Here is a 16,331-nt window from a genome sequence, read left to right on the forward strand (position 1 = left end):
AACGATCTACAACGTACCCCTGGACAATCGACAACGATCTACAACGTACCCCTGGACAATCGACAACGATCTACAACGTACCCCTGGACAATCGACAACGATCTACAACGTACCCCTGGACAATAGACAATGATCTACAACGTACCCCTGGACAATCGACAACGATCTACAACGAACCCCTGGACAATAGACAATGATCTACAACGTCCCCCTGGACAATCGACAACGATCTACAACGTACGCCCGGACAATCGACAACGATCTACAACGTACCCCCGGACAATCGAGAACCATCTACAACGTACCCCTGGACAATAGACAACGATCTACAACGTACCCTTGGACAATCGACAACGATATACAACGTCCCCCTGGACAATCGACAACGATCTACAACGTACGCCCGGACAATCGACAACGATCTACAACGTACCCCCGGACAATAGACAACGATCTACAACGTACCCTTGGACAATCGACAACGATCTACAACGTACCCCCGGACAATCGACAACGATCTACAACGAACCCCTGGACAATAGACAATGATCTACAACGTAACCCTGGACAATCGACAACGATCAACAACGTACTCCTGGACAATCGACAACGATCTACAACGTACCCCTGGACAATAGACAACGATCTACAACGTACCCCTGGACAATAGACAATGATCTACAACGTACCCTTGGACAATCGACAACGATATACAACGTACCCCTGGACAATCGACAACGATCTACAACGTACCCCTGGACAGTCGACAACGAGAATCACCAAAATTCTTTAAAACAGATTTTCAAACTTACGTAAAACTGTTAAAACAAGGACTCTGTCTAATGATGCTTCGCGCACACAGGATCAAACTCTGAAATACCTTCTTGTACTCTTATCACATTTATTTAAAAAGAACTCGTACAGCTTCGGCTTTACTTCTTATTTCAGCTAATCCCTCTGAGAGTAATTTGATTAATTTTAATTGAAACTGGATCGCATAATCTTTTTTCTAGAATTTGACAAAATTACCTGTCTCAGTACAGCATACCACAATTACTCAGTTTATGCAAAAACAAATACGTCATACCTTACTTACACAGCATTTTCTATTTAAATTGTTAATTATAAGATTGTTAATATTAATACATTTTACCATCTTAACTCGGCAATATCCACTTAAAAATACATCATACGGTACTAACTCAGTAGATGTCGTTAGTACTACTGAGTTAGTACCATATGGTGTATTTACAGTATTACTTTGTAATAACACAGTTTTTCCGTAAAAATACACCATACGATTGTATGTCAGCTACTAATTGTACATCATGTAAGACTGTAATGTACTACCGGATAGATAATGGATAGGATATCACGTTTTTAGAGTTCATATGTTAACTTCAAATTGGTATCCTTCAACCCCGTCTCCAGCATGGCGTCAAACATTTCATTTTGAGCGACAGTGAACCAGTTTTTCCAGTCTCCTACGGTACCTGTGAACAAGAGAGGAGATATCGTAACAAAGCACGTTAAAACGGTTTACTGAGACGAAAAGACACATTTAAAATCACGAGGAACTATATATCCAAAAGAGACAACCTTCAACACTGGTTTGAACAGTGTATCCAATTTGTTAGATAAATTTACTTTACATGGTATCAGAGGAGGGTTACCTTTCCTGAATATGAAGTTGGTTCCGTCCTTTGAAACTTTGCTGAGTATATCCACACCTTTCTTGCCTGATGTTGTTGCGTCCGCAAGGTTTTTGAACGAACAATTGTCAGCGATTTCCTCCATAAGTTTGGGGCTTATTTCTTTATTAAAAAAAGCTGCCATACGCTTAATTTCTACAACTGGATTCTGAAAAATAAATAGCATTGCTTCTTAAAGCAAAATGTTTAAGTTCAATATAAAACGTGATAATATGTATACATTAGGTAATGGGAAAGTTGTAGTTATTGAGCATTAACTCTAAAGCATGATACCTTTTTCAAATCTTCGTAAAACACAGTATGGATATTTGTTGCAGTTTTTGCCTGTTTTGACATCGCCCACTCTCGTTCATAGCCGATATAACCCCCATAGAAATCTGGAACATGAAAAGTAGAGGAATCAGTGACAAAGTATCTAATACACATGTACATTACACAAACCGCTTATATCTATGTATATGGCGACAAACATTTTTTAAATAATTGTTCAGAAGACATGTCACGAGTCTTGATTTATAACGATTTATACGTAATCTTTTACTTTTTTCATATCCCCAATTGATCGGGAGACAAAATTGACTATATTTCAAGTTAATTCATTATCAATTAAAACCCCGCAGATTATAATATTTACTGATTTTTTGTCTGACGTCACTCACAATACTTTCTTTCTGTTGTTGTTAAATATGCATCCCTACAAACATCATCAGACAAACAAACAAAAAATAAAAAAATGTTGCTCTTACCAGACATAAACATGCATTGTTGTTATCAATGAACTTAAATATACATTGTAGACTAAAATATACATTGTTCCTATCATTAGACTTAAACATACATTGTAGACTAAAATATACATTGTTTTTATCATTAGACTTAAACATACATTGTAGACTAAAATATACATTGTTGCTATCATTAGACTTAAACATACATTGAAGACTAAAATATACATTGTTGCTATCATTAGAATTAAACATACATTGTTGCCATAATTCGAAAAAAATACGTTGTTGCTGTTCTCAGATTAAAACATGTAGGACATACTATGCTTGTTTGCACACATGTCTTCGATAAAGTTGTTCCATGTCCCGGGGAAGTCTTCCTCTGTACAGGCCGTTAATGGGTCATTCTGGCAGTGGTTGTAAAAGGACACCATCACATCTTTAGGGTTCCTTATAACATGGATGATTTTGTATCCATTATCTACATGCTTCTTGGGGAGATGACGAAATGTAAGATGCGTGTTGAGGAAACGCGGAGAGGGTTGCTCATTCATTTGTTCAATATCGGCAGACTCCATCATGGTGTGTATCTTATGACCACTGGTGTACTGTGCCCCTCCTTGTAGAATCATCGTCACAATCTCGTGTACCCAGTGTGTTCCTGTAACAAATCATCGCCTTATTCTTTTTATTTTTATTGATTTCAAATATAAATATTTAGGAGAAAAATATTTCTGATTGTTGAAATGCTTCAGATGGCATTATATACCAGGTTTAAATTGTTTGAATTTTAACTGCTATCAAATGATGATCGTAATATCTAAATCTGAATTTCAGTAATATGTATTTTTTATGATTTCTTTAATCAAGCTATCGAAACAAACACGTCTTCTACAATTGATTGATAAAACTTATTTTCTACTGTGGTTTTTGTTAGCAATTTCAGATGAAGGAAGTTCTGATAAAATATATGAACAGATGATATATATTTGATGATAACGAATAGTTAGAGTTGAAAGCAGGCACAAAGTAACCCGAATAACCCCAACCCCCTACATTTTAGTATTATAAGAAAGGTGACTATTTGAACATATCACAAATTCAAAATAAGCTATAATTATCATGTATTTTAAAAAAATTATTTGTTAACTATTTGATGTTACTTTTTATGAGCTATTTGATGTGAACTCTTAACTGGACTTTGATTGTAATAAATTCTGATAGTCTCCTAACTTCGGAGGTTATATATCACAGATGATTCGGTATACAAGAGCTTGCTCCCAATAGCATGACTTCTGTGATTGATGTCGACTGCTGACGGACAGACACACAACACAGAGCTTCTAATAGCATGACTTCTGTGATAGATGTCGACTGCTGATGGACAAACACACAACACAGAGCTTACAATAGCATGCCTTCTGTGATAGATGTCGACTGCTGACAGACAAACACACAACACAGAGCTTCCAATAGCATGACTTCTGTGATAGATGACGACTACTGACGGACAACACACAACTCAGAGCTTCCAAGGATGCCGGTGGATGAGGACTATAGATAATTATTATGGTCGTCATCAACAGAGAAATAAGTATTTTTTATATGATATAAAGGTCGATGTTTTTTTATAATGTCCATTAATGAGCCTTGTGGTTTTGTTGTCACTAACCGAGCTCTCCATGTGAGGACGTGGCATTCTTGGAGGTGACCTAGATTTACATGGCGGGAGTCGTCGATGAAGCAGTAGACGCTTCCCTTCCGAAACACATGGTCTTATTCTCCTTGTACTTTTTCAAGGGTCTCAAAATCAATCTTGCATTTGTTCTATACAAATTAAATATATCATATATCTAAAACAAATGTTTCATATGAGTTCTTTGTTTGTAACTTTGGGCTCATTCTTTGTTTAGGGGATAGTACGTTGTTTTGAGTGGTAATACTGGCGATTAGAACATGAAATTTGGTTTGAACTCGAGACCGATAGGTAGAGAGTTTAAACCAAATGTCATTCTAACACACCTTAACAAAGATACTACGCTAATATGTTTAGAAACATTGTATTTCCTTGTACAAAATACGTAATAAAATACTTTGTGACCTGAACTGGCGACGTGTCATTCTGCAGCGGACTGACCAATCGGAAAGAAGCTTTCAAAAGTCGGTCATTTGGCCCCGCCCATACTGGCGAGCGCTCGATCTGTATGTTGAAGAGGCGGAATATTTGGATTGCTCGTGAAAGACCTGTTACCAATGTTTATACGACACATTTGGATTAATATTGACCAAGTTCTTACATATCCATGTCAGTATGCATACCAATCTGTGCTTATCGACAAAATCGATGATTATTTGTATAGATTTGTGAAGAGTTTTGTGTCAATTTATATGACACATTTGAAATGTTTCATTTGATTTCGGATCTGACTAGATGCCTTCACACGGATGGAACGAACGTTTCAGTTATAATTGGAGGTAAGAGGCGAGCTTGACGCCATATTGTTTTGGTTAGAAACGGGGTGTGGCTTAAGTGCGATGGGGGGAGTTTAACACGATTGATCATGATTCTATCGCATATTAGAACATGGTCCGTATCCAATCAAAACACGCGTTGCAAACGAATCGTGTTAGAATATATATTTGATGTAAGTTTTTGTTTGCAATTTGATGTAATATCGTTGTTACTTATTTTAAGTATTTTTTTGTAAGGTATTTGCTGTAAGCTAATTAATGTGATTTCTTTGTTATTGCAGTTTATTTAATTACTTACATGTGTTATAGCCTTTTTAATATTCACCATTTTGCCAACATTACTTACATTTGGTATCACAGTTAAAAATAAGACACGTGACGGCTTCTTACCTGCTTTGGGAAATGTACAGAGTAATATATCTGATTCTTTTGAGTCGAAATTCCTTATTGCCTCCATGTGTTTTTCAGGATCAGGAAATAGCGGTCGGAATTTCGGAAGCATACAGCCATCGTAAGTGGGCGGTTTTTTGCTCCACATATTGTTTAAGTATTGTTTTATTTCCTCAAGATCAAGCGCAGAGGGATTCATCTTATTTCCTATTTATCTGTAATGACAGAAACATCTCAATTTATATTGCATGAAAATATTAGAAAATAATTGAATGAACATGTGAAGATGTACTGATTAAATAGGGATTCTTAGCTTAGTGCAGCTTACTTAATGCTGACAGCGCAACTTTCAATTAAAATTTAACACACAAACAAACAAAATCTTGTATGAAGATCTTCTCCAGGGACAATCTTTTACGGCTGTCGTATCTAAGGAAGCGCTGACAATTTAGAAAGTATTGCGTTTTTTATACCCAGCGAGACATACTCGTTACCAAGCAAGGACAAACTAAAATGTCGGCACCTCCTTAGAAATAATAGCCGGAATAGATAGTCATTGGGGAGATACATGATCAAAACCAGAATCTCAATTGAAAGCTTTTTAACTTTCACTGACAGCATTGACCACGGACGATTCTTTATCTAATGCAGCTTATTTCGACCGTAATAAACCACAACATGCAAAGGTTTTACCTAGTGCAGCATATTTAGAATGTGAAATCAACAACACACAAGTGTCAATACAGCCACAGCCATTCCGGGTTGATCGTAGCCGGAAAATAGCCGGGAAAAGGAAATCATTATCATCCTCCCATCTCATAAACAAAAACAGTGTGTTCTCTTCAAAATCTGAAATCGCAGCCGAAATCAGTTCTAAATCCCCCTAATAGATTCCTGCCAGTCTGAATTTTAAAACTGCCAACATGGAAAGCCTTCAGTATCATCATCATTGCACTTTTTCTATTTATTCTTTTAATCCTTTTACTCATTGTATACCAGGTCTTTCATTACTTGTTGACATTGCCGTGCCTTTTAACAAGTTAATCTCTTTTATAACTCTGTAGTAGTAGTTTTCTCTCAAGGTTTATTTGAAATATATATACAACTGAGCAATTGTCAACCCTTCTATTTGAGATGTGGTTGTGTTTGTATATTGTGTAGCTTATCAGAGGCAATGGAAGGTTAAATTCTTTGTACTTCCTATCACAACGTGATACATATTTCTTAACTGAACATTGCAATGGTTTTTTCGTAGAATTTCATCGATCACATTCCACAATGAGTGTACGAATGAGTTTTCTTACCATGAATCAATATTCAACTTCTTGCCCAGACTTTCTGAAATCAGAAACAGTAGTAGTACAGAAGTACTGCTTCTGGCGCAGGGTCATTGAGTGCAGTCTCCTATATAATACTATAGTACCCCCGGCACCCCTGGTACGGCACGATTTCTCACCCTGACACGATTTTCTCACCTGGGTGAGAAATCGTGCTAAAATTGCTGAGTTCGCAACACGGTTTCTCACCTCTGCACGATTTCTTATCCGGGTGAGAAATCGTGTTAGGAGTAGGCATATTGCCCGATGCCATGAGTACGTACACTGATTTTGATTTTGGGAGATTTTGGTATATTTAGCTTGTTTATTTAGAAACTTGTTCGAACTTCAATTTTTGCCATACCATCAACTTTTCCCTTTAAAATGCTACGTATCCTGAACGACCCAGTTGATTTGGACTGAATTTGGCCTTGAGCATTTAGGCCAAGGGGACTTAATTTTGTATAAACGGTGGATGTAGCCCCTTTGGATGTAGAGAGGCGGGGCTAAAAAGGGAAATTGATGTTTAAATCTTTGAAATCCTTCTCCTTATGTACCATGTGAGGGATTTTATCCGAATTTGGCCTGAAGTATCCTTGGGCAAAGGGGTCTTAAGTATGTATAAATGATGGGTGTGGCCCCTTTAGGTGCAGAGTTGTGGGGCTCAATAGGGGAATTTGAGGTTAAATTCTTTAAAATACTTCTTCTTCTGTACCATTGGAGGGATGTTTTTGTAATAATAATAATTTCCCATTGTTGCTTTGATATCCAGGTGAGGGATTCACGCTCTCTGGACCTCTTTTTATTTTATCTCAACACCTTTGACTTACAATGGTATACAAAGATATGTAACATGCACAGATTTAATGTATAAGCATGCGTGGATGTACAGAGGGATACAAGTATCATAGTAATGTTCTGACTTATGGACCACAATAAAAGTTGTTTAATTGAATATTTTAAGCATGTTCTTGAAGATGGCTGCTGCAGATTGGCCTCTGCTTAGTCGAAATTTATGCATTGTCCAACATCCCTATGTAAAAGTGTGCATTGTCACTACAAACACTACTGCGATCTGCGTTGATTTTTTTATTTGACAAAATGTCCGAGTTAGGTCGGGTTCTGATAAGTCGACATTTAGATATTGATCGATGTTATAGATTTGGCATGTAGATTATTATGTAGAGTTGTCAACGGTGAGCCCGTTAACCGGTCACTCGGGCGAAAGACCAAGAACCGGTTACCAAAATCCCTAACCGAAAAAATGGACATTTACTTACCCCTTTTGGGAGCCCCATGTTTCCCTGGCTTGACCTACAAACTATCTGCGTTTGTATAGATGCGACCCCTCATTTTTAACATCATCTGTAAATTGTGTTTCTTGTAAAAAGAAATATGTGAAATTTCTGATGTTTCGACCATTCGTATATTCGGAACCTTTCCCTTTTGTTCCTTAAGCCCTGTGCGTTAAGGGAAATAACATGCAGACTACAATTCATATCTAAATAAAAACAAAACGATATTTTTTATTCTTATTTTTTTTATTTATATTCGTTTCCTTGGGAGGGTGGTGTTCGAGATTTCGAACAGCTGCGATCCCTATCACGCCCAGATGTTATAATTAGAAATATCTCCATAAACTGAGCTACTCCTATGCCCCCGACTCGTTGACATCTCGTTCTGCCCACTCCTCACAGTGTCGTAATTTCCGTACTGCTCCTTTCCAAGTTCCCCAACCTTTCAACTGTCGTCCTGTTTTTCCGGTACTGGAATATCGGTGGAACAGCTCTCCTCGGTGCCTTGACATTCAAATTGCTTGTGACCCTCCTGCCCACAAAATTTACAAAGCCAACCTTTCTGACATTTCAAAGCTACGTGGCCCTCTCCTTTACATTTGACACAGTGTGTGTCAAGCTACAACGGGATTGAACCTACAGTTTCCTGTTTAGGTTGACCGTAATACCAGATATTGACGTAGTACTTCCCCATCTTCGAAACTTTTGGTAAATGGTTTTGAAGTTCTTCGATAATTAAGACACGGATGCCATTGTCGCAGTTTGTCAGATATTTTTTTTATCCTCAACTTTTCCCTATAAATATAAGTACAATAAATCCCTGCTCAGACAAAGATTTAATCAGCCCATCATCTGCGGATAACGGGATTATTTCCCCTTTGATACCATTACATATTACATCCTGAGCAATTTATTCAACGTTAGAGGGTGTGACAGAACCATAGACGTGCTTCTCACTAAGAAATACTGGTTTCGCCTTACCGCTGTTCTCAGACATTGCCTTTCTAATCAATTTAAATCATTTGTTTTCAATAATTTCAGTCTAGATATGAACAGATTACCTAAACTGTTGAGACCGTTCACGAAGAAAAAACAACTAACCTTCCGAATATTGCTTTTGGAGAGTTTTTACTGGAGCTAAGGTTAACGCACCTGTCCGTTGTCAGGTCACGTAACTTCTCCCGTAACAATTGTTTTTAGTCCAATCAAAACTAAAACCTTGTCTGTCCAGTCGGAAAGAACGCAGCGAGGTGTCCTTCCTTATATCCGTACTGGACATACTTATTTCACACATGCTTATCTGCTTAATAGGGGGCATCTACCTACATGCCACGCATTCGACTCCCCATTGACAATGGAACACATTTAAATAGAAGGTTCAGATTTTAAATATTTTAAACTGAATTTACATGTTTTACCGTCTGACATTTTAACTTTCTAAGCCTATCCTGCTGCTGATTCTACAATAATTACAAGGTTTTATATTATTTTAATTTTGATTCCTCAAACGGTTACCCCATACTATAATATTATTCTGGCCCAAAATGACCATGGCCACCTTTGCTGTATCCGTTATTTAACGGACCTATACGGGAGGTAACTGTCATGTGTTGATATTACATATAGGACGTTTATGTCCTGTATCACCACAGGACAAACCCTCCAATATAAAGATAACATTGGATATATATTTCCTAACATATAAAGTAAACATTGAACATATACTTCCCATATAATGTCAACGCAGGACATTAAACTGCTATATAAAGTCTACACAGGAAATAAACTTTCTATATAAAGTCAACACAAGACATATACAAATGTACCTTCTATATAAAGTCAACGCAGGACATAAACCTTCTATATAAAGTCAACACAGGACATATACCTTCTATATAAAGTCAACACAAGACATATACAAATGTACCTTCTATATAAAGTCAACACAGGACATAAACCTTCTATATAAAGTCAACACAGGACATATACCTTCTATATAAAGTCAACACAAGACATATATACAAATGTACCTTCTATATAAAGTCAACACAGGACATATACCTTCAAAATAAAGTCAACACGGGACATAACCCTTCAAAATAAAGTCAACATAGGACATATACCTTCCATATAAAGTCAACACATGACGTATACAAGAGTACCTTCTATATAAAGTCAACACAGGACATATACCTTCAAAATAAAGTCAACACAGGACATATACCTTTAAAATATAGTAAACACAGGACATATACCTTCCATATCAAGTCAACACAGGACATATACCTTCCACATAAAGTCAACACATGACATATACAAGTGTACCTTCTATATAAAGTCAACACAGGACACATATTTTCAAGTAAAGTCAACACGAGACATAACCCTTCAAAACGAAGTAAACACATGACATATACCTCCCGTATAAAGTAAACATAGGAAACATAGGACATATACCTCCCGTATAAAGTAAACATAGGACATATACCTCCCGTATAAAATAAACATAGGACATATACCTCCCCTATAAAGTAAACATAGGACATATACTCCCGTATAAAATAAACATAGGACATATACCTCCCCTATAAAGTAAACATAGGATAAAGTAAACACAGGACACATACCTCCCGTATAAAGTAAACATAGGATAAAGTAAACATAGAATAAAGTAAACATAGGATAAAGTAAACATAGGACATATACCTCCCATATAAAGTAAACATAGGATAAAGTAAACATAGGACATATACCTCCCCGATAAAATAAACATAGGACATATACCTCCCTTATAAAGTAAACATAGGATAAAGTAAACACAGGACACATACCTCCCGTATAAAGTAAACATAGGATAAAGTAAACATAGGATAAAGTAAACATAGGATAAAGTAAACATAGGACATATACCTCCCATATAAAGTAAACATAGGATAAAGTAAACATAGGACATATACCTCCCCTATAAAGTAAACATAGGATAAAGTAAACATAGGACATATACCTCCCCTATAAAGTAAACATAGGATAAAGTAAACATAGGACATATACCTCCCCTATAAAGTAAACATAGGATAAAGTAAACATAGGACATATACCTCCCCTATAAAGTAAACATAGGATAAAGTAAACATAGGACATATACCTCCCCTATAAAGTAAACATAGGATAAAGTAAACATAGGACATATACCTCCCCTATAAAGTAAACATAGGATAAAGTAAACATAGGACATATACCTCCCCTATAAAGTAAACATAGGATAAAGTAAACATAGGACATATACCTCCCCTATAAAGTAAACATAGGATAAAGTAAACATAGGACATATACCTCCCCTATAAAGTAAACATAGGATAAAGTAAACATAGGACATATACCTCCCCTATAAAGTAAACATAGGATAAAGTAAACATAGGACATATACCTCCCCTATAAAGTAAACATAGGATAAAGTAAACATAGGACATATACCTCCCCTATAAAGTAAACATAGGATAAAGTAAACATAGGACATATACCTCCCCTATAAAGTAAACATAGGATAAAGTAAACATAGGACATATACCTCCCCTATAAAGTAAACATAGGATAAAGTAAACATAGGACATATACCTCCCCTATAAAGTAAACATAGGATAAAGTAAACATAGGACATATACCTCCCCTATAAAGTAAACATAGGATAAAGTAAACATAGGACATATACCTCCCCTATAAAGTAAACATAGGATAAAGTAAACATAGGACATATACCTCCCCTATAAAGTAAACATAGGATAAAGTAAACATAGGACATATACCTCCCCTATAAAGTAAACATAGGATAAAGTAAACATAGGACATATACCTCCCCTATAAAGTAAACATAGGATAAAGTAAACATAGGACATATACCTCCCCTATAAAGTAAACATAGGATAAAGTAAACATAGGACATATACCTCCCCTATAAAGTAAACATAGGATAAAGTAAACATAGGACATATACCTCCCCTATAAAGTAAACATAGGATAAAGTAAACATAGGACATATACCTCCCCTATAAAGTAAACATAGGATAAAGTAAACATAGGACATATACCTCCCCTATAAAGTAAACATAGGATAAAGTAAACATAGGACATATACCTCCCCTATAAAGTAAACATAGGATAAAGTAAACATAGGACATATACCTCCCCTATAAAGTAAACATAGGATAAAGTAAACATAGGACATATACCTCCCATATAAAGTAAACATAGGATAAAGTAAACATAGGACATATACCTCCCATATAAAGTAAACATAGTATAAAATAAACATAGGACATATACCTCCCGTATAAAGTAAACATAGGACATATACCTCCCCTATAAAGTAAACATAGGACATATACTCCCATATAAAGTAAACATAGGATAAAGTAAACATAGGACATATACCTCCCGTATAAAATAAACATAGGACATATACCTCCCGTATAAAATAAACATAGGACATATACCTCCCCTATAAAGTAAACATAGGACATATACTCCCATATAAAGTAAACATAGGATAAAGTAAACATAGGACATATACCTCCCGTATAAAATAAACATAGGACATATACCTCCGGTATAAAATAAACATAGGACATATACCTCCCCTATAAAGTAAACATAGGACATAAACCTCCTATATAAAGTAAACATAGGACATATACCTCCCATATAAAGTAAACATAGGACATATACCTCCTCTATAAAGTAAACACAGGACACATACCTCCCGTATAAAATAAACATAGGACATATACTTCCCGTATAAAATAAACATAGGACATATACCTCCCCTATAAAGTAAACATAGGACATATACTCCCATATAAAGTAAACATAGGATAAAGTAAACATAGGACATATACCTCCCGTATAAAATAAACATAGGACATATACCTCCCATATAAAGTAAACATAGGACATATACCTCCCCTATAAAGTAAACATAGGACATATACTCCCATATAAAGTAAACATAGGATAAAGTAAACATAGGACATATACCTCCCGTATAAAATAAACATAGGACATATACCTCCCGTATAAAATAAACATAGGACATATACCTCCCCTATAAAGTAAACATAGGACATAAACCTCCTATATTAAGTAAACATAGGACATATACCTCCCGTATAAAATAAACATAGGACATATACCTCCCATATAAAGTAAACATATGACATATACCTCCAGTATAAAGTAAAAACAGGACATATACCTCCCGTATAAAATAAACATAGGACATATACCACACATATAAGAAATAAACACTTATTTTAACAACCAGAGTACTAATTAACAATAAAATAAACAACAATTGTATCAAACCTACAACAAGACATCACAATATCATAATACTATATGTATCACAGCAGATTATCTTAGCCAAGACCTAGATAGAATTAACAACTGGGCTAGTACATGGGACATTCAATTTAACCCCTCTAAAACCAAATCACTAATGTTTTCTAGATACCAAGATCCTATCCATCTTCTAATTAATTTCTCTAATACTTGTGTAGATAATGCCCATGATCACAAACATCTTGGATTAACTTTTTCTAAAGAGGCACTTGGTCTACCAATGTTCAATTAATATATGAAAAGGCTAGTAAAAGAATAATTAGGTCTCTGATATATAAGATTGATAGGAAATCACTATGTAAAATATATACAACATTTATCCGTCCAATGCTTGAATATGCAGATATTGTCTGTGATAACTGCTCTGACAATCTTAAAAATGTATTAGAATCTGTACAACTAGAAGCTGCAAGGATTATCACAGGCCTAAGGAAAGGTACATCACACCAAACTCTATATAAAGAACAAGGCTGGGAATCTCTGTCTGATCGAAGGATGAACCATAAGCTAATTCAGATGTATACAATAACTAACAATTTATCACCAACATACCTCCATGACATATTGATCCTCTTATTCATAACCCAGAAAATGATAGGTATAATCTAAGAAATGTAAGAATGTTTAACCCACCACTATGTCGTACAGAACCCTATGCTAAAAGTTTCTTCCCAGTAATGTACAACAAGTTCAATGGACTTGAAAATGATATAGTACATTCCCCTACTCTAAATAAATTTAAGGCTAAAATATGTTTTAATAATGATATCTCTTATGTATTTACAAATGTAAAAATTGTGAAAGCAGAATGGGTAACATAATCTTATATGTCAACTGAGAAATGAGGCGAGTGACCTGCACTATGATCTGTTCAAATATCACTTGAAAGAGTCTCCATCTTGTCTGAGTGTTGATGATTATGAAACTGCTATCCATTATCTTTTACAGTGTCCAATGTATATGGATGAGAGACAGACTCTAATAAATGAGATTTTTGAAGTGTGTCCGGTCAATCTTGATACTAAAATACTTCTTAACGGAAGCACTATGTTAAACAATACGGAAATTAAATCTATACTTGATAGTGTTCTTAAATAGATAAACAACACAAAAATGATTTGGATAATTAATTAAAACAATCTATAAATTTTGTTATATATAGTCATAATTGATAAAAAAAAAATACTGTCCTTAAACCATTATGTGATTCTACTGATTGTTATATATACATTGATGTTTATACTATACACCTAAAGGATTAAGCTTTGGGTGCTGTTTTTACTGATGGGTGCAATAAAGTAAAACAAAAATGTGCTAAGTTTAAATACTTACGTGTTCTGTAGTTAAATCTGGATTCTTCTCGAGTGGTGATATGTGAACGGTAGAGGCCGTTAGTCTAGACTTTATGTCTGAAAGTCGATTGGACGAAAGATTTACACATTAGAACACTGGCAATACAGCGTACACATATATACTACATGTACTTGAAATCTTCTAGCTATATTGCCTCATTTTATTTTTTTTATTTTGTATTACCTTTTGTATCACTCCTACCAATGATATATATTGATACTACATGGTTCTATATTGACTTTTTAATTAGAGCATTGTATATCTCAAAATATCAATTATTTATATATAATTGAAACATTCATGGATTTATCTCCCCTATACCAGCTGTAATATTTAGAGTGGGGATAGTATATAATTTGCATCAATATTTTCTTGCTAACCGTTTCATATGTGTCTTTGTCATGTCAACCTAAGGAGAGAACGTATATAGGCCTAGTCTGCTGTTCAATCCTAGTGTTCACCCAATAAAATATGATGAAATGAAATCACAAATACATAGCAACACCTCACATATTATTACACGCTAAACTTCGACAGTATTTTAGATCTGATCCATGGCTTTAGTCTCTGTGCTATTTATAGCCCAAAGTCTTATAATGGTATTAGATATTAAAAAAATCTCCCATAGCCACACAAGTCCTTCCAACTTTGCAAGCTCTCATAAATAATGCAGTCACTGATTTAAATCTGTCTTTTGTGAAGTTTTAACATTTGTACCAAACCGATAAAACAAACAACTATGCATACATAATGTACCTGTCGTCTGAAATAGATCGGTGTTTATGTTGGATTGTTAATCGGTATAACGTAAAACATGTGTACATATGTCCAATTTAAAAACAAATGCACATGTACTTGTCATATACATATAAGATATAAACTGTGTGCATGTTCTTTTTAAAAATGTACATGTTTAAGTCATATACATATAAGAAATAAGGTTTGAAGGCTGTTATCGGCCATTGTATACGAGAAATTACCTTGTGCAAATATGTCCGTCGGTTACCTTGTACAGCTCTGTTTAAATTCGACATAAACGGGAACACGCTTGTGTAAGGTTTAACGTGTTGTCTGATCTAGTTATATGTCAGGCGAGGATTATGTAATTACGATGGCCGACAAGTGCCGGAAAAAAAAAAGAAATTCATTTTTCATATCTTTGGGTACCATGGAACGCTTTTCAACACAATGATAAGAACAAGGCAGAGTACTGCAAGGCAATTCATAGTCCCTCACCAGTAATGATTTATATATTCAACAAACAGTACACCTATATCAGGAAGCATAGGTCACAGTGAGGATAAAGTGACCTACTTCTTGCATTCTGTCTTCCCAAAATGTCCTTGTACACCAAATATGGTAACTCCAGGTGAAATAATACAGAAGTTTCTCAAATGATAAGTTAAAATGTCAAGTCATAGGTCACAGTGACCTAATTCTTGTACATTGCACCCCGCCATCCCAAGACAGAGAGACGGACGGAGTGCAAACCTATAGTCCTACCCGGGAACCGGTTTGGGACTAAAACTCATATCATTGTGCACCATGGTTGTCAAACCTTTGATTTTGTATGTTTCTGTACCAACACAGCGGCCGACAAGAGCCATGGTACAGAAACATATCAAACCGTCGCCTCTGAAATGTTATCCAGTGTGACAAATTATCGTCTGATAA

At 35.4% G+C, this 16,331-nt stretch overlaps 1 protein-coding gene across 1 annotated transcript; it reads right to left on the reverse strand.

Annotated features, from left to right (window-relative positions):
- Window positions 1-262: 262 nt before the first annotated feature.
- On the reverse strand, window positions 263-15,734 carry LOC110450248 (sulfotransferase family cytosolic 1B member 1-like). The gene is made up of 7 exons (XM_021497654.1): window positions 15,638-15,734; window positions 14,637-14,713; window positions 5,300-5,514; window positions 2,760-3,098; window positions 1,986-2,089; window positions 1,674-1,860; window positions 263-1,493 (listed from the first exon to the last, which is right to left on the reverse strand). The coding sequence occupies exons 3-7, from the start codon at window positions 5,496-5,498 to the stop codon at window positions 1,381-1,383; spliced, it is 942 nt and encodes a 313-aa protein (XP_021353329.1). The 5' UTR covers window positions 5,499-5,514; window positions 14,637-14,713; window positions 15,638-15,734; the 3' UTR covers window positions 263-1,380.
- Between the last annotated feature and the right edge of the window lie 597 nt (window positions 15,735-16,331).

This window comes from Mizuhopecten yessoensis, unplaced genomic scaffold (assembly GCF_002113885.1).
Source record: "Mizuhopecten yessoensis strain PY_sf001 unplaced genomic scaffold, ASM211388v2 scaffold5141, whole genome shotgun sequence".
NCBI lineage: Eukaryota > Metazoa > Mollusca > Bivalvia > Pectinida > Pectinidae > Mizuhopecten > Mizuhopecten yessoensis.